At 41.8% G+C, this 27,335-nt stretch overlaps 2 protein-coding genes across 5 annotated transcripts; one reads left to right on the top strand and one right to left on the bottom strand.

The window, feature by feature from the left end:
- The first annotated feature begins 9,174 nt into the window (after positions 1-9,174).
- On the top strand, positions 9,175-17,306 carry LOC115682442 (auxilin-related protein 2-like). 2 transcript variants are annotated; one of them, XM_056303181.1, is made up of 9 exons: positions 9,175-9,264; positions 9,361-9,936; positions 10,757-12,230; positions 12,315-12,450; positions 12,544-12,641; positions 12,758-12,823; positions 13,383-13,472; positions 15,201-15,377; positions 16,432-17,306. In XM_056303181.1, the coding sequence occupies exons 2-9, from the start codon at positions 9,449-9,451 to the stop codon at positions 16,468-16,470; spliced, it is 2,568 nt and encodes an 855-aa protein (XP_056159156.1). In that variant the 5' UTR covers positions 9,175-9,264; positions 9,361-9,448; the 3' UTR covers positions 16,471-17,306. The 2 variants fall into 2 exon arrangements, with proteins under 2 accessions (XP_056159156.1, XP_056159155.1); XM_056303180.1 differs by having other exon boundaries at positions 9,196-9,936.
- Positions 17,307-20,136: 2,830 nt separating this feature from the next.
- LOC130134519 (probable glucan 1,3-alpha-glucosidase) lies at positions 20,137-26,049 on the bottom strand. Of its 3 annotated transcripts, none has more exons than XR_008814496.1 (7): positions 24,318-26,049; positions 22,870-23,143; positions 22,641-22,776; positions 22,185-22,395; positions 21,876-22,082; positions 20,746-21,202; positions 20,137-20,399 (listed from the first exon to the last, which is right to left on the bottom strand). XR_008814496.1 is itself a non-coding variant. In XM_056303179.1 (7 exons), the coding sequence occupies exons 1-6, from the start codon at positions 25,899-25,901 to the stop codon at positions 20,834-20,836; spliced, it is 2,781 nt and encodes a 926-aa protein (XP_056159154.1). In that variant the 5' UTR covers positions 25,902-26,049; the 3' UTR covers positions 20,137-20,399; positions 20,828-20,833. The 3 variants fall into 3 exon arrangements, 2 of the variants coding, with proteins under 2 accessions (XP_056159154.1, XP_056159153.1); XM_056303179.1 differs by having other exon boundaries at positions 20,828-21,202; XM_056303178.1 differs by lacking the exon at positions 20,137-20,399 and having other exon boundaries at positions 20,502-21,202.
- Between the last annotated feature and the right edge of the window lie 1,286 nt (positions 26,050-27,335).

Genomic DNA, 27,335 nt, shown 5'->3' with positions numbered 1-27,335 from the left:
AATTGACCTATCGGCAAGTTGAATTACTACCCCAGTTTCTTTTAATGGACCAGCATTTGAAAAAGAATAAATGGACCATGGCATCACATTAATTGAAGCTCCCAAATCACACATAGCTCTTTTTATTCCCACATTCCCAATAGTGCAAAATATAGCAAACATACCTTGGTCTTTGCATTTGGGGGGTAGAAATTTTTTTTGAAGAACAGCAGACACATTTTCCCCCATACTTACCTTCTCATATCCGGTCAACTTTTTCTTATTAGTGCACAACTCGTTAAGAAATTTTGCATACCTGGGTATTTGCTTAATTACATCAAGCAAGGGTATATTCACCTCCACCTTTCGGAATGTTTCAAGAATTTCTTCCTTCTCCTTTTCCTTCTTTGATTTGGCTAATCTTTCTGGAAAAGGAGGTTTGGTCTCCAAAATTTTGGGCTTCTCAGGTACAGACTTTTCAGGCTGCTTTGTCTGTTTCTTAACTATCACCTCTGTTTCTTTTTCTGATGCCAAGTCATGCTCACGTCTTTTTCCAGCAATAGGTTCCAGCTCTTTTCCACTTCTCAAGGTAATTGCGCTCGCGTTTTCTTGAAGGTTCACTATTGTTTGGGAAGGCAATTTTCCTTGAGACTCCAGCTTGCTTAGGGACGTTGCCAATTGGCTAACTTGATTCTCCAAATTTTGTATGCTCGCCCTTGTCTCCTGTTGAAATTGTTGAGTGTTAGTCGTAAAAGACTTAACTATCTCTTCAAGAGACATACCTGGTGCTGAAGAATTTTGCTGTGGTGGGGCTGATGGTCTTTGATGAAATTGTTGGAAATTTTGCACTCTAGATCCATAACTAAAGTTTAGGTGATCTCTCCATCCCGGATTGTATGTATTTGAATATGGATCATACTTCCTTTGTGGTAGGCTAGGAAATTTCCCAACGGCATTTGCTTTTTCATGGGTATCATCTTGCAAAGTGGGGCACATATCCGTATAATGACCGGTATAACCACAAATCCCACACACTTTGGCTTGTTGTGTATTCCCTACAACCATATTTTGAACCAAAGAGGTTAGTTGATTGATTTTGCTCTCAAGGGAAGATGCATTTACCTCATTAACCCTTCTTGAGGGTTCTTGGTGAGACCCAAATTGCTTGGAATTGGCAGCCATGGTAGTAATTAAATCACGGGCAGATTGGGGTGTCTTGTTGACAATAGCTCCTCCACTTGCGACATCCATCATCTTTCTCTCCATGGATAACAATCCTTCATAAAAATACTGAATAAGGGCCTGATCTGCAATTCCATGTTGGGGACAGCTTGCACACAATCTTTTAAATCTCTCCCAATATTCATGGACAGTCTCCGTATCCCGTTGCTTAATCCCACAAATTCCTCTTCTTATTCCAGCGGCTCGGGAGGCAGGAAAGAACTTGTCAAGAAAAATATTTACCATGCCTGTCCATGAAGTAATAGTCCTAGAAGGTAAATAAAATAGCCATTCCTTGGCTGCATTAGCTAAAGAAAATGGAAAGGCCCTCAGCTTAATTTGCTCTTCCGTTACTCCTTGTGGTTTCATGGTGGAACAAACTATATGAAATTCTTTGAGATGTTTATGAGGATCTTCATTCTCTAATCCACGAAAAGTGAGCAGCAAGTGGATTAAACCTGATTTCAACTCAAATGGAGCCTCCATATTTGGGTAAGTGATGCACAGAGGCTGTTGATTGACTGGAGGGGCCGCTATTTCTCTCAAAGTCCTATTTTCTTCGGCCATCTTTTCTTCTTGATTAGATTCGCTGGAAGAATAAGGCAGTTCAAGGGATGCTTCATCTTTAGGCGCTGAAATTGTAGATGAAGACGCTTCTTTTCTTAACCTCTTAGCTGTCTTCTCTATCTCAGTATCGTACTGGAGTTCACTTGTACGATCAGACCTGATCATCAAAGAATAAAATCAATTAAAATCAGTCCCCGGCAACGGCGCCAAAATTTGGTGGTGGTTGAATTCACCAAAAATTGTAACAGTATGAATTTTCGATCCTTTTCCCGGGATTTAGGAAATGAATTTGACCAATGCACTTATAGTGAGATCTCACCCGGAAATGCGCATTCACGGAATGCTAACCTTAGGGGTAGGGCCGTTACGGGATTGAGTTCGCACGACCAAAGAACTCGACCTGGGTTCGATCTTCGATCATATGGATTGACGAGGGAATGTTTTGAGCCAACCGAGACCGGTCTACTTGATTGATCGTGTCCGAAGGGAACTAGCGACAGACCCTCGCAATTGTATGACAACCGAGGTCGTCCCGGGTGGAGTAAACTTAAACGTGATTTGACTTAGTGTCGGTCACGGGTCGAGAGCGCGTAATTCCAAAGAGCCACCCGTTAGCCAGAGATAAGCTAAAGTTGCGATTGCTCAATTTTAGTCATTTCTTGGAATTCGGGCCCGGGAATCGAGAATTTTGAAAGTGACAATTTTGGACGGCCGATGACATTTTTGGCTTGGCCAACCTTGGGGCCACCCATTTCTGCAAAAAAATGGATTTCGGTCCGAGGCCGGGAAAATTACGGTTTTGCCCCTGTGGGCACCGAAGCTGGATTCGGAGGCCGTTTGAGGTTATTTTTCGCGGCCAAGGTCATTTTGGGGTGGCCACGCATACCAGGAGTCGTTTTGGCCAAAAATTGGAATTTCGACAAAAATTGAAAAAATAATATTATTTTATTCCCGAGACTTTGACGTGGATTTTCGAGGGCTTGCGCGATGAATTTCGCGATTCCGACGCCATATTATGTTGGCCACGCATATATGGAACGCGTATGTGCAAAAATTGGAATTTCGGTTCGGGATCGGAAAATTACGAAAATGCCCCTAGGCCATTTTTAATTAATTCCGAAATTTGGATTAATTTTGGGATTAACCAAGGTGAGTTAGGCTTAACTCAGGTCTGGTCAACCATGGTTAAGAGCAAATGACCATTCTACCCCTAAATTATTGGACTGGATCATTTTTGGGCCCTTGGATTAGGGACAAAATTGTCCAATGGGCCTAGATTGTGACACTTGGATCCCACTAAGCTATCTTTGACCCATTTGACCAGATAGTCTTCTCTCTCTCTCTCGTGCAGACCCATTCAGCCATTTTTTCCCCAGAATTTTCCTCTTCTTCTTCACGTTTCGTTCTGCAGTCCGTTTCGCCATTTTCTAGATCGTTCACGCCGAACATACATCAATGGCTTGCCCCCACCAAGCCAACATCACCAGCAACCATTTTCCACCTCGCGCAGCCACCACGGCCCAGCTTTTGTCCAAAACAGCCTTGTTTCTCTCGTTTTTTCTCTTTCCCGTCTCGCAAACAAGCATCACGCCGGAGCTTTCGCCGAGCTCCGATCGCTGTTCCATCGACACCCGGCCGTCCACTGCCTCGCCGTGCGTCGCCGTCCAGAAGAAGTCCGTACGGCGTCAGATGCAGTCGTTTCACCGTCCGTACGGATCACTGCATTCACGCCGGACCGTCGGACGCCGCGGCTGTCACCGGCACCTCGCCGGCCACCGTCCCAGCCCTGTCCGTACAGTGTCCGTACGGCGTACTGTTCACCGTGTCCGTACGGGGTACACTGTTCACGCCGTCCGTACGTCCCCCGTGACGCTGCTGCCGCTGTCCCGGCCCGTTCCAGCCCCGTTCTGTCTCGCCTTTTTAGTAAGTGTTTTCCCCAAATGTCATTTAGGACCTCGGGTATTTCTAGGCTCGTTTAGGACCCGGTTTAGGCGATTTTGTGACTGTTTTAGGGGCTGTTCGGGACTGATTTGAGTGACTGATTGTTTAGATGATTGTGGACTGTTTGGCGACGGAAATTCGAGGTTTAGGAGGCTCGGTTAGGACTGTGATGTTGAGGATCGATCGGGGTTGAATGGTGTGATTAATTGGAATTGTATTGGTTTAATCGGGTTTATTGGATTAATTGTTTTGTGTGCTGTTGTTGGCTGGTTCTGATTTGTGCATTGGGCTGAATGCGGTATGGTTGTGTGCCGTGTTTGTGTGGCCGTTAGGTGTAGGGGCGTGGTCGTGTGAATATGCATTGAATTCGCGTGCCAAGAGTGTGTGATTGGGTGGCGTCTTCGTGTGACGAGAATGTGAAATTGTGAAATGTGTGTGTGAGGTGTGTATGTTTGGCAGTGTATTTGTGTGGTGGCGTGGCAAGTGTGGTTTGAGTGGAACGAGGGTACGGAAATGTGAGATTGGTTGGAAAGGTCCGTCCTGAGGCGTGTACGTTTACGCGGGACGATGCCGTCCCTGACGAGGTGACGATGCCCGGCCCGACGGGGTGTCGATGCCTGACGTGGTCAGAAGACCGTTGGCCTGATGCGTTTTACGCGGGCGCGGTAGAAGGAAAGTGTGTGTAGGATTCCGTCCTGAGGCGTGTACGTTTACGCGGGACGATGCCGTTCCTAACGAGGTGACGATGCCCGGCCCGACGGGGTGGCGATGCCTGACGAGGTCAGAAGACCGTTGGCCTGATGCGTTTTACGCGGGCGCGGTAGTGGTGGAAAGGTTGAGAATGAGTGGGATTTGGCAAGACAAGCGAGAGGATTGTGGAAAGTGACGCATGGTGTGAGTAGCGTGCGAGCGTGTTTGTATCGCGCGATGTGATGCTTAATTATGGGTAGAAACTGCTAGGCACGGTATGGGACGTGCCCAAGTGGTTTCTGTCTTATAATTGAGGCACGCGCGCGTCTGTGATTCCTTGCTGTGATGTGTTGGCTGTGTTATTGTCTAACGTGCAGGAACGTGCGTGATGGATTCCGGGTAGGGTCGCATGTGATTGTTAGTTTGGCCGATCGTGTGTTATGTGTGTTTTCGTCGGCGGTACGTGAGTGCCTACGTGGGGTTTGGGGTTGTACACTTATTGAGATTCGTCTCACGGTTGTATAACCGCCACTTTCGAACCCCGGCCCTAAACCCGGAAGTGCGCCTTTTCTTTTTGGAAGTCCGGGAGCTGCTGTTGGTGCCCGGTGGAGCTGCGGTGAGTTCCGAAATTCAAGCCGAGATTCGAAGCGGCCGGAAGAGGGCGACCCTTAGGTTTTTCCTAGGGTGTTTTAGGGGTTGTATAACTTAGGTTATCCGATAGTGAAGTTAAGATAACCAAACCCCTGAACTTTTGTTTAAACGGTGACTGAGGATGCTAGTTTGTTAATTATGCCTGTAATATGATGTATTTATATTTGGTGTTGTATGAATATGTGGTTGCTGGATTGTTCTGTTGTTCTACCCCGTTGTCGTCATTATTTGTCCGGGGCTTTATTATTCGCTTCCGCATGTGGCTCTGATGTTCGGGTTGGGTCGGCGACGTTCCTGGGACGTCGCATCATTTCGACCGGAGTAGGGGATGTCGCGAGCTCGATGGGGTTCGGGGCGTGACAAAAATAATTCCTACTCTCTAAATCACAAATAAATTGTACTTAGGGTGAGCAGAGTCGAATCCATAGAGACTGACAAATTGTTAATCCCTTGAAAACCAAGTAAACAATAAAAGCAAAATTAAAAAGGGAGGTTTATGCAGAATATGCTTAAATAAAATAAGCAAACAAAAATTAAAGAAAATCAAATTATGCAACATCTAGCAAAGGTAATCTCACTCAAGTTCGGAAGTTGATCATTGAGTCAAACGAATAATCTCAAACACTGCAATAGACTGGTTATGGTTGTTGAAACGCTTCTAACAACCTAATCTTTCCTTAATATTAGATTAACCGGACACGCGCCTGTGATTAATCCCTTATTAACGAATAACCCCGACACGCGCCAAGGATTCAATTCGCTAATAGCATGAAAAACAAGAAAAACCCAACTGTAGCCAATAAATCACACGCGTAACTTATTCAAGCTAGATAATATATTCTCATAATACAACTTGAATATTTGGTTTTAATCAAGTCATATTATTTGCCATTATTATTAAAACACCTAAACAATTACGGGTTTGGGTATTTCAATTGGCAAACTATCACACTGTCAATTGCACAACGAGCTCTTATTGTAACAACCAACAAAGCAATGGTAAACAATAAAATAAAGAATATATAAATACTGCAGAAATTAAGAAGGATGATTAAGTTTAGATCTCACAACTTGAATGAACTTGAATTTTGATAATCCTTTGCTAGATTAAAGAGGAGTTAGCCACACATGGCTACAAAATGCGCAAAATAATATGTTTCTGAATTTTCTAGAGTCAAGTCTCTCCTCCCCTCTTGCGTTCAACCTCTTAAATAACAAAAAAAAAAAGAAAGTCTAGAAAAAGAAGTTCTATCCAACATGGAAAGAGAAAAAAAAAGGCAAAAACTTCTCCTTAATGTCCCTAATTAAGAGTCCTATTTAAGTACAAAAATCCTTCACAATCAAATCCGGAAAATATGGAAATTAATGGCCAAATCACGTCCCCAAATTCTGCATCAGCTCTGCATCCGCGCGACCTTAAACAGTGAGCACGGATCTCTGAAAAATGGATGTTTTACATGCAGAATCCCAACTAACAGCTCAAAAACACATCAAAAGCGTCCAAAATCTTCACGATTGCATCATTCACCATCACCTAACCACAATGCATAAAAACAAATAAATTACACTCTATTTATTCGAATATTTGCCCAAAATACCACCAAATATAATCAAAATATAAGTCAATTATACACATCATCAGTCTCGCTTTTTTCACTCCCTCTTTGACTAAAACACTTCTCAGCATAATAATCTGACTATAGGGCTACCCTTTTTCCACTCCTGAAATATAAAATATAAACAAATAATGCAAAAAAATATTTAAATACTATTAAAAATTGTCCACGTCAGCGCTGGCCACACCACGTAAGATGCCGCCACATAGGATGGACAGCGTCCATGTTAGCGATTTCCAGCTTAATATTGGCTAGATGAACTGAATTAGCACAAATGCAAAAAGTGTTGGACTCAATTGACAATAAAAAAAAGATTTAGAACTGAATTGACAAAATTACAATAGGTTTAGGACTTTTTTAGTAATTTTCTCATAGATGGAGCAATAGACCAATAGATGAATGGATGGCTTTTGGCCGAAAATATCGGGAGAAGAAATTCTTCACGAGTAGTCTAGATAAGCATTGATATCTTGTTGGTCGATAGTCACGACTAATGTACATATTGTGATTTCGAGAACTTGTAAAATATAGAAATAGATCTTGTATGGATATACATATACATTATGTCAAAATCATATGGACTTCGTTAAGATTGGCATTTTCAGGAGTCGGTTCGAATTGGCTTCAATTGATTGCAGTTTAGTGCCTTTTCAAGTTTTGGTTTCAGGCGCATAAACAAATCAACTGTGCTTGGATTGGGATGTGTTTAAATTCAAAGTACTATTCAGTGACGACCCGTTTGTCTTATTCACCAACCTTTTGTAAACCATTAATTTGTGGTTGACAAGATAAGGTGGAACTGAGATTTCAATGAAAATTTCTTATTTCTAGTGTAATTATTCGTTTTTAGGCAAAAGACAACTTTCAAACAATGAAACGCGGTTGGATAACAGAAAATACTAAGAAGAAAAATTATGCATTCATCAATTTACAATATAGTTTTCGTGTTTGTTTGTTCAATGAAAAACCATTCTTGATAAATTATTTCTAAACTTTCTAGCATTGGATGATAGAAAACTAATCGATCGAGAGAAAGCATTTTTCATTGACTAAAACAAGTTTAGATTAGGAAAAACGACTTCCCATTTTAACAAGAAAAAAATAATTTTCATGATTTGGTACTTCGCGTCCAAATGAAAAGATTAGATTCTTTTGTGTAATTTCCTATCTCTCATCAATTTTTTTCTATTTTTCCAATGATACATATATGTATATGTATAATTTGTTTTTACAAATATGTTCGTCTATCTCCTCAATACTTCGATAATACTCATGTTCTTCTACATTCCCAAAACATATGATCACATATAATACTTACAAATATGATTTCTTAATTTCTTTCCTAATCTCTTTATATCAATGTTATTTTGATGGATTACAAAATAAACATAAAAGGTTAATTCCAGTTTGTTAGTCATTATTTGTTATATATATTGATATATGCTACCTTTAGTAGATTCATTTTGCAATCGCAATTAATGTTGATTTCATTAATTGAGGCACTTGTCATTCCAATGTTTTCACAATTTTTTTCTTGAAAAAAAAATAAAGTTGACTTCTTGAACATGAACTTCAAATATTTTGTTTTTCCAAATTTCTCCAAAGAAAAATTAAGAAAGCACATCACTCTTTCTTAGAGGACGGACTATTATTTTTACATTAATTGATGTAATCAAACACATTTAAGGAAATGAATAATGATAAATTCAAACATGACACGAATTGATTCTTATTGTATATAATCAATTTTTAACATGTTCAATAACAGTACAATATTTTTTATTATATTTTTTAATTAAGCTACACAAGAATTCATAATCTGAATTTTAATTCGAGGTATATGGTGTTGCTCATATCTTACAAAGATTTGCTTATTTATAGATCAGATCATATTAGAGCTCTTTTTAGAGAAGAATTATCATGCGATTAATTTAGGGAGAATGATACAAATAGTTCAAACTTTGGCCCAATATACAATTCGTTATTAAATTTTTAATTTATTTAATATTATCCCTAGACTTCAACCAAATGTGCAATGTCGTTCCTAAACTTTTAATTTGTTTAATGTGATTCATGAACTATCGCCATGTGTAAAATGTCATCCTTGAACTTTTAATTTGTTCAATATGGTCCATGAATATTTTATACGTGTTCAACTTGATCTCTGGACTATATGAAAATATTTAATATTGTTCATAAACTTGAATTAATGAAGCATAACATTGGTTATTTTCATAGACTTTAGGGACTAGATTAAATATTTACTAAATGTTCAAAAACCACATTGAACAAACTAAAAGTTCAAGGAAGTCATTGCACGTCGAGTCAAATTTCAGGAGCTATATTGAACGAATTAAAAGTTTGAGAATTTAGAGTTCGGAAACCATTTGTGTAATTATCTTATTAATTTATGAAGTTACTATTGACCTTGTCCAAAAAATTATTATCTTAAAAAAAATTTTGCCCAAAGAAAGTTCCAAAGATCTCTCTCTCCTCTCTCTCTCTCTCTCTCTCTCTCTAGTTTTCTAAACCGGCAAAGATCAAGTAGATGGAAGAGGAGGCAATTCACGGTTGATTCAAACATTCTGCTCAAGAAATGGTCAGATTCGGCCCCCCATTTCTTGATTTCTTCTCTCAAACGCCCCGAAAACGCGTTCCGTCATCTCTCAATTCCTCAAATTCTTCCGTGATGCAGAGATTCAATTTCCCTTTCCATGTCCTAATTCCGGGGATCGCGTGATTAGTTTCTTGCACATTCTTGTCGTCGTCGCCGCTGCTTCATAATGAACGACTTCGACGGCCTGCTCGCCGCCGATTTCGGCCTCAAATCGCAGATCAAGTCGGCCCCAATGTCCGCCTCCAAGCCTTCTTCCAATTCTCGACCCTTTCCCGTTGACCCAGATCCTGTTTTGAGCTTTAGGGGCGCTCAAAGATCGGAGAAGTTCGACAATTATGGTGGGTTCGACCATACGAAGCAACCCAGGAAGCCCGATTCCGGTTCCGTGCCCATTTCGGGCTCGAAGTCGTCTTCGAGCTTGCCGCTTTACGATAAGCCCGTTTATGATGGAGATAATGATGTGCTGGATCGCGTGCTCGGATCGAGGAGCTCTTCTAGCGGGAGTGGCAGTGGCCACTGTGACGATCTTTTAGCTGGAGTTGGGAAGAAAGACGACGGTTCTAAGAGTAAAGCTGCGAAGAACGGCGATATGGGTATGCAGCATTTCGATGGTTTGATGCCTGGATTTGGTAGGAAGGCTTCTCCGATTGGAAGGTACTACTTTTGTATTATTGTGTGCCTGTATGGTCAATGTTTCGTGTATGCATTAGTGAACATGCTTGGTCTACGGTGGACGTGAAGAGCCTGCATAATCCTGCATAGTGCGATTTCTTGGCCGGTAGTTAGTGCTTGCTCATGTCCACTTGCAAGCCTAGAATTCTTGGTACAACGAATGATGCCGTTATGTAGCTGGCCTGGGCAAATGAATTCTCAATGTTGGTGAATGGTTCGGTGTGTTCTACTCTGCCGTGATATTGTCTTGAGTTTACTAAATCTCTATGAATGTGACTTGTCTCTTATTAAGTTGCAAAATGAGTTTGTCTTGCTCTCGCAATTTGACACTATATATATGTGGTATGCAATGCCAAGTATGTGAGCCTTTACTCCAAGAATAAGGGGTATCTATAATGTCCATTGCTCCCTCCCCTCTTGTTGACTGATGAGTTAAGATCAGTGATCTAGTGGGGTTGTGGTGCTTTGCTAGGGGTGTTGTTATCCTTTTAATACTTTTAAGATGTCATTGTTATACTTGGTAAATACTCTTTCCTGTAAATGGTTTGGTATATGGATGGTATTCACTTGGGACTGTTCTGACGAGAGGCGTCTGTGGTAGATCTCATTAATTCATTGGGGAATGTGCAAATAATGTTCACTCTTATAATAATTCACGTTATGAAATAAAATAAAATTAAGGCATGACAGCATCTATTCTTTGCTATTATTTCTATTTTAGTTTCCTTTTCTTTTGATTTTTGTACTCTATGCTTGATATGAAAATGTTGGTTACTTCAAGTTTTATCTTTCTCCTCTTCAGACCAAATCCTGAGTCAAGTTGGTCATCTAGGCCTAGGGCTCACACTAGTAAAATGACAGAAGACCCCTTTGTGGTATTGGGATCTACCTCACCCCATGTTGCCTCATCTTCTAATAAGACAGGTAAAGCTGGAAGCACGGCAGCTGATGGTTCATCTGCTTCCGCCGGCGAAATCCAAGATGATTTGGAAATTCTTAATAGTATTAGAAAATCTGCACCATCCTTTTCATTCAATAAGAATGACCAGTCAAGGAGGGAAATGAATGTGGACAATGGCAGCAAATTTCAACATACATCTTTTGACATGGCTTCAGGCTTGAACAACTCCCGCAAATCTACTGGTCAGACTGCTTCTTCACCAATATATGGCAGGGGCAGTACGCATGACACAAAGACCCAGGGCGATACTTCCCCTTGGTCTGAGCGGAATGCGGGATCATCTGATGAAGTTTGGCTCACTGTGTCCGAGATTCCTCTTTTTACACAACCAACAACTACGCCTCCACCATCTAGACCCCCGCCCCCTCCACCAGCCCGAATTCCAAAGGCAGGAAGTAGATTATTTGGATTAAAAAGTGCAAAGAAGAAGATCAATGAATCCTCTTCATTCCCAAATCCCGCTCAACGCTACCACAGTCCAAAGTCAAACCCTTCAATGACCAAGGTCTCGTCTCCATCAGCTGTGGATGAACTTGAAAAGTTTGCCAGGGACAGTAGCCCTAATAGTCCCGATGATCTCGTAAATGGTCTTTCTAGGGAGGAACAGGCTAGGAATTCAGAGGTAGCTGCGTCATCTGCAGCTATGAAAGCGGCTATGGATAGAGCTGAGGTAAAGTTCAGGCATGCGAAGGAAGTAAGGGGTAGAGAGAGTACTAAAGCTGCCAGAAGTAAAGATGCACAGCTGGAAAAGGATGAGAATGTACATGACTCTCAAGAGCAAGCTTTCAAAGAAAAACAAAGGGAAGAGGAAGAGAGGGAGCAAAGGAGACTTGAAAAGGAGAGAGAGAGAGCTAGAGAGATTGAGAGGGAAAGGGCTCGACAAGCTGTGGAAAGGGCTACAAGGGAAGCTCGTGAGAGAGCAGCTGTTGAGGCTCGCCTTAGAGCTGAAAGGGCTGCTCTTGAGAAAGCTAATGCTGAAGTCAGAGAACGAGCAGAACGGGCTGCTGTCCAGAGAGCACAAGCAGAAGCCCGTGAAAGGGCTGCTAATGAGGCCAAGGAAAGAGCTGAGAAGGCTGCTGCTGAAGCAAGGGAGAGAGAAGCACGCGAGAAGGCTGCAGAAGCTCAGATAAGAGCGGAAAGAGCAGCTGTAGAAAGGGCCGCTGCAGATGTTAGGCAAAGGGCTACTACAGAGGCTCGTCAAAAAGCAGCGGCTGCTGCTGCTGGGGCTTTGAGGGCTAGTCAACACAATAATGATAATGATCTCAATTCCTTTTTCAAGATGGGTTCTCATGCCACCACAGCTCCAAGGCCAAGAGTAAGTTCATCGGTATGGATGTGAAAGTCTTTCTTCTCATGTATTGCTCATTCTGTTGTTAACCTCTTGGAACATATGCCTCAGTATCCTGAATTTGATGCAAAAGCTCAGAAAAGGCAAGGGCCTGAAGCGGCAAAGACATCTGCTGCAACATCATCTAATATAAGAAAAGCGTCTTCAACGGCCAATCTTGTTGATGATCTTTCCTCTCTTTTTGGTGGTACTATTCTAGAAAGATGGTTTTCTTTTAATGTCATGGTCATCATTTTGTGTTTATTGCTTGCTGAATATTATTAATCCGTTTGGGCACAAGGTCCTGCACCATCCGGAGAATTCCAGGAAGTTGAAGGTGAAAGTGAAGAAAGAAGAAGATCCAGACTGGAACGCAATCAGAGAACGCAAGAAAGAGCGGTAGGTTTTCATTTTGGCAATTTTTTTTCTGCAACTCTGAAGTGAGTGCTTTTTCAGCTGAAGGTGTTTCGAATGTTGAGTGTATTATGTTTTTACTCTTTGCATGTTTTATTCAGGCCAAAGCACTCGCTGAGAAAAATCAGCGTGATCTTCAGACTCTAAAGGAACAGGAAGAGAGACATGTAAGAGGCTTGAGTTTCCCACTCTGTGTATAGTTTCACCAAGATGCCATAGGTTTTCTATCATACTTATTTGATGTTGTGGCTGTGACATGGGAAAGGTGGAGTTATCAATGTAGCCCCTCAAAGTGGAATCAATATGACCCCATCTGATATGTTATGCTGCAATTTCTATCTGATGTTTAAGGAAAATGATAAGTAGAGTAGGAGGTGTAGTTGCTGTAGTGGGGATTATAATGGGTGTTAGAATCGGAAAGCAACACAGGGGCTTAAGTGCATAGACTGAACCCCTCCCCCCCCCCCCCCCCCCCTCTCTCTCTCTCTCTCTCTCTGTGACATGATATTAGTTAGTTATGCCTCATTACTTCCCAAAAAGTTGTCTTCATGGTGCCCATAAATGCTTGGAGTTGCATATCTTTGCGTGTGAATAATTCCTCTTGCTTCTGATTACGCATTTATCTTCTCGGTGAAAAGCTATATCCTATATGGCTATTTGCTGACACTCCTGCTATTAAGTTTTCCTTAAGTTAACGTTAACCGCTTATCTGACAAATTCCTTCAGAGGATTGCTGAAACACTGGATGTTGAGATAAAGCGCTGGGCTGCTGGAAAAGAGGGTAACTTGCGTGCTCTGCTATCCACTTTGCAATATGTAAGTTAGATGTGTTCCTCCATGTTCTTTTCCCTGTTGTGCATTGCTTGCAAAAATACAGGCTGCATCTTCTGGTACTCATGCTCTGGGACGTCAAGAAGTCCCATGAGGACTTAAATTAGTGTAGCTAATGCATGCTTTTTAGGTAAATGATGCTTTGGACGTGGCCTGAGTACTTTAGGCATTGTTTTTTTTTATTTAATGATACTGGCATTGGATGGGTGCAACAACAAGTGTTATGCAATCTTCTGTTACTCATCCTTTGGGACATCAAGAAGTCCCATGAGGACTTCTATCAGTGTAGCTGTTGTATTAATACGCATGCAATTAGGTAAAATGATGCTTTGGACGTGGCCTGAGTACTTTTAAGCTTTATGTTTTCGGATTAACTGATATCCACATTGGACAGGATGCAACAACAAGAGTAAGACAAATGCATGGGAGAGAATAGGCACCCATCTGCATTGAAGCTGTTACTATCTCCTGTCTTGGTTTCATTATAGATTAGATTTGTTAAAAGAATGCATGGTTTATTCAGATGCGATCTTTTGGTATACAAGTAATGGAGCATTAAATATTTTTCCTCACCAGAGCCAAAAACTGATGTTCCCCGTTTTCAAAGCTCCAAAAAAAGAGGTGGATTTTATGTGGTTCAATATTGAAATTTGCGGTGGTAAATTTGGCTGAATATGGGATGGCCATTCTTCTTTAGCATTTCACTCATGACGAGTTCTTGAGATCCTTGAAGTCAGTATGTATAACATGGGATTATTGGATAATTATAGCAGGATTTTAATAGATGACACAATAATGCACTTGAGTCCTAAAACTCACTTTTTGGATTTAAATCATAAAACTTGTCACAGTCGTTCATTTTAATCCTTCTGTTAACTCCGTTTGGCTTTAGTGGATGGAAGATCTACGTGGCTTCTTTTTTTTCCTTAAAGGGCACATGGCGTTTCTAGGACCCAAGTGCATCTAAGTTGCAAGTTTTAGGATTTAGATGCACTAAGTGAAAGTTTTAGGACACAAGTGCATTATCATAACAGATTGTAGGACTTACCTTGTGATTGTTACTATAAACACAATAGGGAGATGTCTGAGTGTTCTTCTTGAATGGCAGTTGTGGCACTCTCTCACAGTAATCAAATGCTTTTCATTGGAAAGCAGTACATAGGAAACAGTTTTGCATGAAAAAGATGTAGGTGCAAACTTTGTGTCACATCACAGTGCCTACAATAAACACAGCAAACCCAGAAGATTTAAAGCTGTTGGCGGTGATAAGAGGGATCATGCACTTACAGAAATTCCTCATTGGTCTACTTGATAGAGAAAGTAGCTACTTTCTTGCTTCGTGTGCATGAGTTCAGATGTTTTTTGCTTTAAAAAATTGCACTGGACACATTGAGGTTTAAGGAAGATGCTTCCAAGAAATACTGCTTGTGAGCCATGTTAAACTGATAGCATTGTTGAGCTTTTGCTGACTTGATCTGGATGTACTCCTGCATAGGACTGTTTTGCGTATTTTTAAGCTACCTGCTTGTTTTTAAGCTACCCTGTGTTTATCGGCATATATCACCCAAAGTTATTTATTAGACATTTTGCTCAAATCTCATATCAACTTTTTATGATTGTATCCTCTACCATTTATTTCTCTTTTTCAATTGTTTGAAGAATACCTTTCTGGTGATAAGGCTAAGCAATTTCTGTTAATCATATTCTTATTAGGTGCTCTGGCCTGAATGTGGTTGGGAACCTGTTTCTATGACGGATTTGATTGCTGCTGCTTCAGTTAAAAAGGTCTATAGGAAGGCAACTTTGTGTATTCATCCTGACAAGGTGCAGCAAAAAGGTGCCAATCTTCAGCAGAAATATATTGCTGAGAAGGTTTTTGACCTCCTTAAGGTATTTAAAATGCAAGAGCTTTGAAATTGTCATCTTATTTTTTTGGTGGACTGAAAAACATTAGGACAGTTTCACAAAAATAGCATTGCTAACATCGGAAAAATACAAAATGACTCTAGTCTCACCCATTCATTGGCATGCCATAAGCCGCATCCATGATGCAGTAGATTGTGTGTCTTAATCTTGATGTTATGCTTTTCTTTGTATTCTATGGTTGGAGAGTAGGGTTAGTCCCATATTATCAGGTTTGAATGGAGGGTAGGTCCTACATTTGGATCTGATTCTATTATGCATGTGGAAATCAGTTAATATTTTTTTTGTAATGTACGTCATTGGATTTGGCAACTTTTGCTTTGCCATTTTTTAGGAAATACCAGCTACACAAACTGATCTGCTTGTTTTCTCATTAGTTATGAAAATTTTGTCGACGGAAAACATTAAGACATTTGGAAAAGAGCTCATATAAAGAAAATGCTCATTTGCATGATTGAGAAGTTATTACAAGGTTACATTTTGGATGCTTTATTTAATGTTCTAAATCATTTTAAAGATCATTAAAAGAAGATCCATCCTCTTCAAAGACTTCATTATTTTTTTTTTCCTTTCCCTTTGGGTACTTACCAAATGAGGAATAACAGTGGGAATTTTCTCCAAAAAATAAAAAATTGGTAGGAAGTTTCTTCATCTTTTGGCATGTGAATACCCTGCCAGGTCTGCAATTCTGGTTCCCTGATCTTGCAGTGGTGCCCCTTTAGCAGTCTTTGCGCTTCTGGAAGTACCTTATTCTTTGTTGGTTTTCCGTAAACATAATACATCATTAACAATTCTTTTGGAGGAGGGTAAATGACCCTTCTGAAGATTCTCCCTCAGCGCTCTCTACTTTTGGTAATGTTTGCTCCATGTGATTATGTGGGAAAGAAGTTTTTTTTTTGGGTCAAAGCGGGGAAAGAGGTTTTTACTACTTTTATGGGTGCCATTTGGTTCTTGTTTCGTGGTTTTAGTAATACGACATTCCAATGTCAGCGTTGATTATGAATTGTCCTTGTTATTACAGGAAGCTTGGAACAAATTTAATTCAGAGGAGCTCTTTTGAATTTTTGAGACAACCTTTCAGCTTCAAGCTATTTTAAGCAAGCGTACCATTTCTTTCCTTGGCGGATACTCCTGGAGGACAATGAATGTCTGAGGAATATAATCTTGCCAATATTGCACCCATTTTGAAATACAGTATATTTAAGGAAGTTTACCCTCAGGAGCTGCCAAAACCGTTCTCCTCATAGCCAATGATTTACTCAGGGTTACCAAACAAGTACATTCACTCAAGGACTATAAGGATCTTGGTGATCCTTATGTTGTAGGTTACTGAATGGAAGATCCTGTGGTCGCGCCTGCAATGAATTTCCTCTGCATTGTCTGAGTGAGGAGGCTCAAACGCATTGCCTTTTGGAATCCCCCACCCAGCAAATATAATAGCATTGTGTATACATCTCATGGAATTGGAACATTAACATCCATACCAGATTGCTGGTACACTTGTGAGAGATTTTTAGCATGGGTAAATTGTCGATATTCCCCTTTGAGGTTTTTAGCTAGCGAACCCCCTCCACTTTGAAAACAGTGAAAGCAGTCCCTATGCTTTTGATATTGGTGATAAAAGTCCCTCTGTACCCCTTCCCTTATGCGGTAGCATGTGAGATTGCTACTTCACCAGATACCTAAGTCCAGTAGAATTGTTGTCAAAAGTAGGATGGAGGTCTCACCAATATCCAAAGCTTGTGGACTAACTATACTAATTTTAGACTAGAGGGGTTGCTGGCTAAAATTGCGCAAGTAGCGGAGGTGTCTCGACGATTAAGCCCTCTGTTTTGGTTGTATTCAGATTATTGTCTATAAGGAAGCTGAATGGCGACGGGTACTTCCCTTTGATTAGTTTCTTTTCCTCTCTTCGTGAACAGGGATTCTACAATCGCTCAGCCCGGTTATTATAGTTACTTTAGCATTGAAGCAGATGGGTTTCTTTTAGTTTTTAGAGATTTTTGGATATGGTAGATGTCTACAGAGGATTTACTTTTTCCAGGGAAATGTGCAGGGCAATCTATGACTTCAATTGGGTCTGCATGCAATGGAACAGTGAAACATTCTAAGTGTCGTTTGGCCGTTTTTGTTCCTTTTGGGTTCTGGTTTGTTTAGAACCGGAAATACTAAACTAAAACTGCCCTAAAACCTATTGAGAATACTTAGTTTGGGTTTGGTTTTTCTGACACCCTTGGCTGCTGGCGCTAACATACAAATTGTAGTAATTTCTGCGAGACGTCGAGTAGATCTTACTAGGCATTAAGCAATCCAGATCAGAGCAGCTTCATTACCTCCTGGCCGGTGGCCAAGTCATGATCAATCAAATAGAACTAACTTAGAGAATTTGTAACGGTGGTTCCCACTATCGGGATCATTATAATCATCGTCGATAAACTAAGATCTACTTTGCCTAAAGCCGCTCAATCGGGTGATTAGCATTAAAATTAAGGATGGGAGGAGTGAAAGATAAGAAGATTTCAAATAAGTACGAGGATTCAATTCACAAGTCGACTATATTAGCTAGTTAAATATCTTTAAATAAGACTGCTGAGTGTTGACTAAGACAGTGTTTTGTTCAATCTCCTAACCAATTTCCATCCTCCTTTAATGCACGATTCTTTCATATTGATCCTGACTCAATTTTCCGCTCCAAGGGAACTCAAAGGTCGAAGACTACCGACCGGCTAGAGTGAATTCAAGCATACAAAGCGATCAGAGAAACCCGAGTCACAGTTCAATTCAACTCTTGATTACGTGTTTGACTCGGGCTCCAACTCATCGTCGAGCTTACATGATGATGATAACATATTTGATCGCATGCTGGGATCGAAGAGCTCTTCTATTCTGAGTGGAAGTGATTATTTTCATTACATTTAGCTTGATTTTGGGTAAAGGAGCGGTGGCTACCAAGGAAGTAATAACACCTAAAGAGGCTAGAGCAAGGCCTAATTGAAAATGAATCGAATTATTGATTGTGTCATAAAGACCTTTATGTCCACGCCCCAATCACACCCCCCCCCCCCCTCCCCCCGCGGAGGAATATGTGCTTCTCAAAGATATTTTATATTGTGCCCAATCCCGAAATTAGTTCTATACATATGACCAGCAACGAGAAAAAGAAATGCAATAGCTAAATGATGATGAGCAATATCAGTCAACCATAAACTTTGCGTTTGTGGATGGAATCCCCCTAGAAGGGTTAGAATGGCAGTTCCTGATCCTTTGGTAGTGTCGAGGTGAATGGCAATCAGCCTTAGAAGCATTTTGTTGAATTGATACCTGGATCCAGTCTAATATCTTCTTCGATAAACAGGTAGTTTTTAGTTTTCATTTGACTTTTATGCTCAATTCACCTTATAATGTTTCGATTGATCAGATGGTCGAAGTTAAACGTCAACTTGGTGAACACGTTGTAATTTTGGGAGACTTTCATGTCAACCATACACTAACTGTGACTTTCATGTCGAACGATTCCACCGAGCAGCCAGCCTCCTGTTCACACTAATTTTTAATCTAGGTGAACCGCGAGTAATTCATATGCTTTAGGTTTAGTTATCCATGATTGTGTCTGTAACTGGACTCTCTAAAACAAAGGTGAGTTTCTCTGTCCTGGACATCAGGTATGTTGGACATCATTACTTTCCCTGATTCAAATTACTAGTCACTTATAAAAATATTGGGACAATGCCACATGAAGTCCTGCAATCAAGTTCTAAAATCTAAAGTTTTCGAATCGTGCAATTAAACCCTAAATCTTGCACAGAAAATGCAATGGAGGGCTACTTCTGCTTGACTAGACTCTATGAACTGAAATTTCTGCTAGCGACTTTCCAATACCGAGTAATGGTCTAACCATCTCTCTATCTAGTCATGGCCACGGTTCGAAACCGACCGGTTCCGGTTCGTGGCCAAGTATGAACCGGACGGTTCCGGGCCGGTTCCGATTCCGGTTCAGGTTCGGAACCGATTCCGGGCCGGTTCATAATTTTTCTTTTCTGTTTTTTTTCTTTTTCTTTTCCTTTTCTTTTTTTTTTCTTTTCTTCCTCCGCCGGCCATAGCCGGGGCCGGCGGAGGTCGCCGGCCTCAGCGAGGCCGCCCTCGCCGGCCTCGGCGAGGGCCGCCTCGCCGGGCCGGGCGAGGCCGGCCTCGCCCGGATCGGGCGAGGCTCGACCTCGCCGGCGTCGGGCGAGGCCGACCTCGCTTGAACTGGCAAGGCACGCCTCGCCAGGCAGAACGGCGAGGCCGGCGAGGTCGAACCCTTGCCGGATCTGGGCGAGGCTCGACCTCGCCGGCAAGAAGCGGCGAGGCCGACCTCCCGAGGCCGACGAGGTCGAACCCTCGCCGGATCTCGGGCGAGGCTCGACCTCGCCGGCGTCGAGCAAGGCTCGACCTCGCCGGCGTCGGGCGAGGCCGACCTCGCCGCAACCGGCAGCGAGGCCGGCCTCGCCGGCCGCGAGGCCGCTCGCCGACGCCGGCGAGGCTCGACCTCGCCTGCAACTGGCGAGGTCGAACCCTCGCCAGATCTGCAGCTTCTTCTTTTTTTTTTTTTTTTTTTTTGAACCGGGCCCGTAGGGCACGGGCCGGTTCCGGTTCCAAACCGCGGGCCCGGTCAACGGGCCGGGCCCGGGTTTGACCGGGCCGGTTCCGGGCCGAAACCGGCCTGTGGCCATGACTAACTCTATGCTTTTCTTACAGTAATCTGATAACTGAACAGTTAATCTAGTACAATCCTCAAATTGTAAATTCGTATCAACATTCCTCACTGTCATTCACTCTTCCAGAGAGAATGAGTAAGCAGAACAAAAATTGACTGAAAAATAACCAGACAGATGACTTTCTGTTGCATAGTGATTCAGGTCATCTTCGAGCAATCCTGGAATTCCGGTTCTTACTTCTCAGTAACAAAACCAACCAAGTTGCTAGTTCCATTTGCCCAATTTGCGAACTCTGCAGAAGGAAAGGGAGAGTGCTTGTTGTGCAATCATAAGCATAAATTTCAAAGAAAAGAAACCCAGCATTTATAGCTGAACATGGAAAGGACGACGGGTCTGCACAGAAATCTAGCATCAGTTACAAGCATTTATTTGTCACTACATAATAGTGTCGAAAAAAGGAAAAAAGGAGCTTCTTCTGAACATCAGAATTCCTTTCCCTGTGAATCACTAACTATTAGTCCCGCCATACGCTGGTTAAAGGAGGGTGAAATGTGATGTTTCCATAACACAAGCATGGGCAATATACGAGCATTTATGAGTAGGCTACCCAAAGCTGATCAAGAAAGCGTGAAACCCACCTATGTGCTTGACAACGTGGACCCAATGACTACAATTAATTTCAGATGTGCGAGTGGAATAAGGAATTTGGGAAAAGCTCACTTGTTCTTACAGAACTTTTATTATCCAATCATCTGCAATTCGGATGCCAGGTTTCCGTATGGTCAAAACACCAGAGCTGCTTTTTCCTTGAAGCAGAAGGGGCCCGAATTCAATCTGGGCCTTTAGATTTCCTGGCTCGATGAGAGCATTCTTTGGCCCACCAGCATGTCCAAGAAGTATGATCCGCTCGATTATGCACTCTGATTTAAATGGAAGATTACCAGAGGTAGCAGGTGCCATGTTAAGTGATGCAAGTTTGCCCTCAGCGAAAACAAATCGCCGGTGAATGTATGCCCCATGCTTGAATTCAAAGCTTTTCCCATCATCAATATAGAGTTCGCCTTCGGCTGCTTGGGAACTATTCAGAGCTATTACCTGAAATGAGATAGGAATGCTGTAAGCAACACTCACAAGTCACCAGTAACAGCATTCACGGGACAGGAAAAATGGGCCTTCATAATGTCTGCATTAGGAAAATAATCACATGCACAAGCAACACTGAAAGAAGTGTAAAAGCATCAAAGGAAAAATCTTACAAATCTGGACATATTATAGGTGGATGATATAAATAAATAACAGTTATCCACAGAGGAACAGTACTGAGAAAGAACATGAAGACAGCAATTACACCATCTCAGAGGTTATTGCAAAATTAAAAAGTGCCATTTCCAGGAAGCAATTTATTAGATGGTCTTTTCTCTTTAAATGCTGATAATCATAATTACAATAAGCCAGTAGTATGATTCCAACATAATCATTGGTTATTCTAGAGGTTACTTCATATTGCATTGTGCAATAATCAGATAAGTGCATCAAGAATTCTTCGACTCCAATATCATATCAGAACCGTATAATAGGAATAAATTGATCATTCATATGTTACATGATTCCCAGTTACATGCTGAAGCCAAGACTGAAAGTTACAGTAAGGCCCAAAGGCTTTCAGAAAACATAAGCAAGGGAGCATTTATAAATTGCTGTGTGTATTTAGTAAGCTTGGAGCATAACAACTTGAGCCTCGAAATGACAAGATATTGTCAATACATACCAGAGTGTAAGGATCATTCACCATCTGTGTGGTGCTACGACGAAACCGATCTCTTCGTGGTATGATGGTTCCAGCCCTCTGGAAAGCCGGAACATGGTCTTCTGAAGCTTCCAGCTTGTGAGTTTTACTGCCCACGTATGCTGTCCCAGTTCTTAGGTCATACCAAGACTCTTTCCCCGGCAAATATACTGATACATGTTTGGCACGCTGGTCCAGAAGAGTAAAGTATGCTTGATATTGCTACTAAAAGACAATAAAAGAACAACAAACTGAGGTTCCAAAGAGGACAAAAAAGCAATGATAAAGCACCTCAGTGAAGATGCCTTGGACCAACAGACTATTTCCCACCATGAATGCCTCGTCTTTGTCAAAAGTAGCTTCATCAAAAGGGAACTCCATCCACAGAGGGCGTAGCACTGGAACACCAGTGACGTTCGCTTCTCTGAACAATGTGTAAAAGAGTGGGAGCAGCATGTAGCGTGTGCGTATGGCATCTCTCACCAGTTCAGTATTGCGCTCTCTGTAACAACATAAAGAACAATGGCAGACCGAAATCAGCATCAGAAGGGGCCGACGGGGTTGACAGTATAGTATTGTCTGAATGGTCACCCATGATGAGGGACTACCACAATGGACGTGCTACTTTAAATCATTGTATCGAGTTACAGACCCACTTGTCCTCCTATTAATTAGGGAAAGCGTAACATTTTCCCACAGAAGAATACTATGATCCATTCACAACTTGGATATTAAAGGACAACCTACCCAAACGACCAAGGTTCCCGTCTTTTCGTGTCCTGATGGGCATGCCCCCTGAAGAAAGGATAGTACGCAGCAAGTTGATACCAGCGGACAAATAACTCAGGTTCAGGGTTGCCAAAATAACCACTAACATCCGCACCTACAGACGATGCAAAGTTACATTGCAAAGAAAAATTTTAAAAAGAAAAAAGAATCTCACATCAACTATTAATTCTAATCAATCAAAACTAACCAGTGAATGAAATTCCAGTGAGACCGAGAGCCAAAACCATGGGAACTGAAACCCTGAGCTGATCCCAATCTGCTGTATTATCTCCAGTCCAGATTGCTCCATACCTTTGACTTCCGGCAAAAATAGCTCTGGAAAGAACAAAAGGCCTGTCATTTCCATTTCCTCGCTTTAAGAGCCCATCAGATGTTGCCATGTGGAAATAAAGACCATTGGCATTATGCAGTTCTCGATGTTCCACACCTCCATAGTGTAAAGCATCTCTTGGCATCGTCAGCTGATGACAAAAAAAAATTCAATCCACCATGATTCTGTTATTTAAACAAACCCAGGTCGATAAATTAGCTATATGCTATTCTTATACGACGAATAACTTATCCACTCTCAATTCTCAATTCATTTTTTCCTTCCACGATATATCAGAGCGGGAGAACAAATTCTCCTCAACCAAAAACAACTGGCGGATTCTTCTTACAAATTGCCAAGAACAAGATTTTTTGGACAGTAGAACTTCTCGTTCTGTTTAACATCGTAACCTTCTGTATATACTGATTACACACAAAAAGTCTTGAAGAAGCCAAGATGAAGTTATGAAGCTTGACATGAGTCTACCTTAGACAAATATTTCAGCCTACCATTTTAAAACTATAAAAGCTTATTCAATCTTTCTTTTCTGTCAATCTATCTTGCATCACAAGTAAGTACAATAATTGTTCCCAGTCCAATGGTCAAGTCACTAGATTCCGAGACAGATGGTGTACAACAGATTAGAACTAGCAAGTCATGCTTTGCACAAGCCTAACTGAGAAATTTAACGTGTAATTAAGTTACCATGGGATGGTTCTAGCACATAAGTTGCCTAAATAAAATTTAAACACCCCCTTCCCCCAAATTGAAAAGGGAAAAGTCCGTAACTCCTCGTGCTGCCACTGAATATAAACCAGAATGCATAAGCATCAGTCAGAAAAATTAAAATTAAATTTTCTTGAATGGAATCGATAATGCAGCATAAAACCCCAATGTTGACGTTTCTCCAAGACACAGATAAAATGATAAAAGACCTGCTTACTTAACCTTGTTAAGGATATCAAGTTCTTTAAGTATTTACTTTTCTGGTGAAGCTAAGAAACTTCGCATAAAATTTGCAAAAGAAATGCAGAGATATGACTAATGACTTCCACAAGCATTAAAAAATTACTATCATAAGTCTCATCCAAACGGTCAAGGGTTAAAAGCTCTTCATGGTCTGCAATAGCTCTAGTTCTTCGCACTAGCACCAACATAAGGTCCTATGAGCATTCCCCACAGAGTGATGTGACCCAGGTACAGTTTAAGATATGATATTTGTAAGAGAAGTGAAGGTGTATCATGAATGGTAACCAATAAAACCTAATCTCAGCATGCATGTGGACTTTAAGAGCCAAAGAAAAGAACATAAAGAACATACATACCTCAGGACCGTTAAAAACAGAAGGCTCATTCATGTCATTCCATATGTACAGCGAAGGTGTTGAGCCGACATAGTTTTCAAATGAGAACCTGTCGGCCCACCATGATCTGATTTCCGGATTTAGCATATCAAGGTATGATGATGAACCGGGCCAACACCAACCATCAAAATCGTTTCCGGAGGCATCCTTGATATAATAGCCATTCTTGGAGGCCTCCTTGTGTATGAAGTATGACCCGTCACGCTTAATATGAGGATCCACAATTGTCACCAGGTGCCTACCCTTTGCAGCTAGCTTCCGTTGCATCTCCTCGGGATGAGGGAAAGACACCTTATCCCAGGTGAAGTACCTCCTGCCGTCTGTGTGGTCAATATCGAGCCAAAGAACATCACAAGGGATGTCATGCTCATCGAATTTGGAATGCACGTTCTCAACATCCTCCTCATCCCTGTAGTTCCATCTAGACTGGTGATAAGCTGTGGCAAACAGCTGAGGCATTGCAGGCATACCCGTCACACTAACATATCGCTTCACGACATCCTTAGGCCCTGGACCAATGAAAAAGAAAGCATCCACGATCCCAGCCTCGCTCATCCAAAAAGTATCCACCCGCTTCTGCGACGAAGGCAGCGCAATCCCGGAATCAGCATCCCACCCCTCACCGAGAACATCAATCTGCATCTCGGCCGCATTCAACCAAAAGAACCCGGAAGACCCTCTCGCCTTCCCATGGGAAATCATGAAGGGAATCGACCCATAAAGCCCAAAGGGAGATTCATGCACGAACTCAAACACATCCAAATTAAACAACCTATACGGCTCCGAGTGCTCGATCCCGGGTCCTCTGGTCGGTTTCAAGGCCAGACTAGTGGCGTGCTCGGGAATACCGTAAACAAAGTCAGCCCCATAGAACGAAACATCGAAGCTAATGGATTGAGGACCATAAGGCCTAGTATCCGTATGGGACCTGAACCTCTCTTCCCACTCCTCCCCTTCTTTCTTCGCCCTCAACTGCTCGAAGTCGAGCAAGCCATGGGAATTCAAAGACAACACGCGATCCCCACTCGATCTCTCGCGAACATAAACCTCGAAAGGGTCGTGACGGACCACCCCCTCGTGGTCATCCGACAGGAACACGATCGACGAGAGATGCTCGTCGCCGCCGACCTTCTCCGTGGAGAGCCTCTGCAGCCAGAGCTTCTCGGACTCGAACCCGGGGACGACCACATCGGGGACCTGGAACCGTTTCTTGGGGGATTCGAGAGATGGGTCCTCGTCAATCTTGACCCTCAACACGCCATCCCGGTAAACGGAGAGGGTCAGGGCGAGGGGCTTGACCGGCTCTTGATCCTCGCGATCTGGGTCCGGTTCTCTGGGGGCGAGCTTGGCGACGAGATCGCCGCCGGAGACGGAGACGTGGGTGGCGACGAGGGCGCAGGAACCGGGCTTCCGGCCGCGGGCGCGCTTGCAGAACGGGGTCTGGTTGCAGTTCCGGAACTCCTCCTTCTTCCAAGAGCGGACGGAGCCGGGGCTCCAAAGGAGGACGAGGAGGAGGGAGAGGAGGAAGAGGAGATGGGTCCTCATGAGGGGGTGGAGGAGGAGGAGGAGTGGAGATGGTGGGAACCCTAGAGGGACGAGTTGAACGGAGAGCTACGAGAGTTGAACAATGGCGTCGTGGGTCTGCGAGGTCAGTGTCTGCGAAGACTACACCAAAGCGACTCACTCAGTAAGAAGACGGGGGGGCCTGCGCGGAGAGAATACGATTCCCAAAACGCAGCGCCGTTTTAGGACCGATGAGTGCTTCCTAGAACGGTATGTCGTTGTGCTTCCCTCGAATTTGTATTAGTATTTTTCGGGTTTGAGATGAGGACGCAAATGGTCGCTGAACTTTTACCCAACGTGTGATATGGCTCCTAAGCTATTTTGTTCAATGTGATGCTTAATGCGCAATATAGTTCCTGGACTTTTAATTTGTTCAATATGGTCTTTAAATTTTTTTTATACATATTTAATGTAGTCCATGAACTATACGAAAATGTCTAATATTGTATTTTCATTAATTCAAGTTCATGGATAATATTGAATATTTTTATATAATTCAAGGATTATATTGAACATGTACCAAAATTTTAGGGACTATATTGAATAAATTAAAAGTTTTATGAACCACATTGTACATTAAGTCAAAATCAAGTAACCACATTAAACAAATTAAAAGTATATGAACCATATTACATATTGGGTCAAAGATCAGAGATCACATTGAATAAATTAAAAGTTCAGGAATCATATTGTACATCGAGCTAAAATTTAGAGATTATTTGTGTCATTTTGTCTTTTGATTTTCTAGCGAGTACTTTCTACAAAAATACACTTTTCTTCGTATGCAGGGAACACACATAACGATATATATTTTTCAAGTTTTCTTGACCCAATTTCTTCCTAACTCTTATTTTTTTTTTTTCATCTCGGTTGAGATTCTTCACAATGTTCACATAATGTAATTTGTACTTTTACTCTTGTAGAAGTTGGATAAAAATAAACGTGATTTAAATATTTTTTTTCACTAGTTTTCAACCGGTCTCTAATATTGAAAAGTAAAAGCACTATAGTTTTTCTACATCATTGAAATTGAAATGAGAATGATTTTTCACACCGAAATGTATTTTAATTCTGAAATCACACTAAAAAATGCCATTAAAATTTTCTCGAGATCTAACAAGTAGTCCCAATGGGTAGATGCATTCCCCATTTGGAACTATGGATATCATGTGAGCAAAAGCCTTGTCTCGATTGAAAAGATAAGATGCACAAATATTTTTTCACCCAATGAAAATTTATTCTTGAGACATATTGTCATATTCACTTATGGAAAAAGTACTGAGCTCCAGCTAAAATCGCTTGACCCTTTTCTGAGGGTCCGTTTGATTGAAGAAAAACTGTTTTCGAGAAATTTTTATCCGACTTTTTAGTATTTGAATTACGGAAAACTAATTGATTTACGAAAAGAGCTTTCCA

The sequence above is a fragment of the Syzygium oleosum genome, unplaced genomic scaffold (assembly GCF_021117445.2).
Source record: "Syzygium oleosum isolate NSW1041296 unplaced genomic scaffold, Sole_v2.1 Sole_v2.26, whole genome shotgun sequence".
Taxonomy (NCBI): domain Eukaryota; kingdom Viridiplantae; phylum Streptophyta; class Magnoliopsida; order Myrtales; family Myrtaceae; genus Syzygium; species Syzygium oleosum.
Note: the sequence above shows the minus strand (reverse complement) of the source record. Positions and strands in the feature narration are given on the sequence as shown.

Excerpts from the sequence above, each read along its gene's own strand:
- LOC130134519 (XM_056303179.1), bottom strand. The coding sequence starts at position 25,901 with ATGAGGACCCATCTCCTCTTCCTCCTCTCCCTCCTCCTCGTCCTCCTT. Across the intron at positions 22,083-22,184 it reads TCCAAGGCATCTTCACTGAG|CGTGCCAAACATGTATCAGT; the intron begins GTGCTTTATCAT and ends CTTCTGGACCAG. Across the intron at positions 21,203-21,875 it reads TGAATGATCCTTACACTCTG|GTAATAGCTCTGAATAGTTC; the intron begins GTATGTATTGAC and ends ATCTCATTTCAG.
- LOC115682442 (XM_056303181.1), top strand. The coding sequence starts at position 9,449 with ATGAACGACTTCGACGGCCTGCTCGCCGCCGATTTCGGCCTCAAATCG. Across the intron at positions 12,231-12,314 it reads CCACAGCTCCAAGGCCAAGA|TATCCTGAATTTGATGCAAA; the intron begins GTAAGTTCATCG and ends CATATGCCTCAG. Across the intron at positions 12,451-12,543 it reads TCTTTCCTCTCTTTTTGGTG|GTCCTGCACCATCCGGAGAA; the intron begins GTACTATTCTAG and ends TTTGGGCACAAG.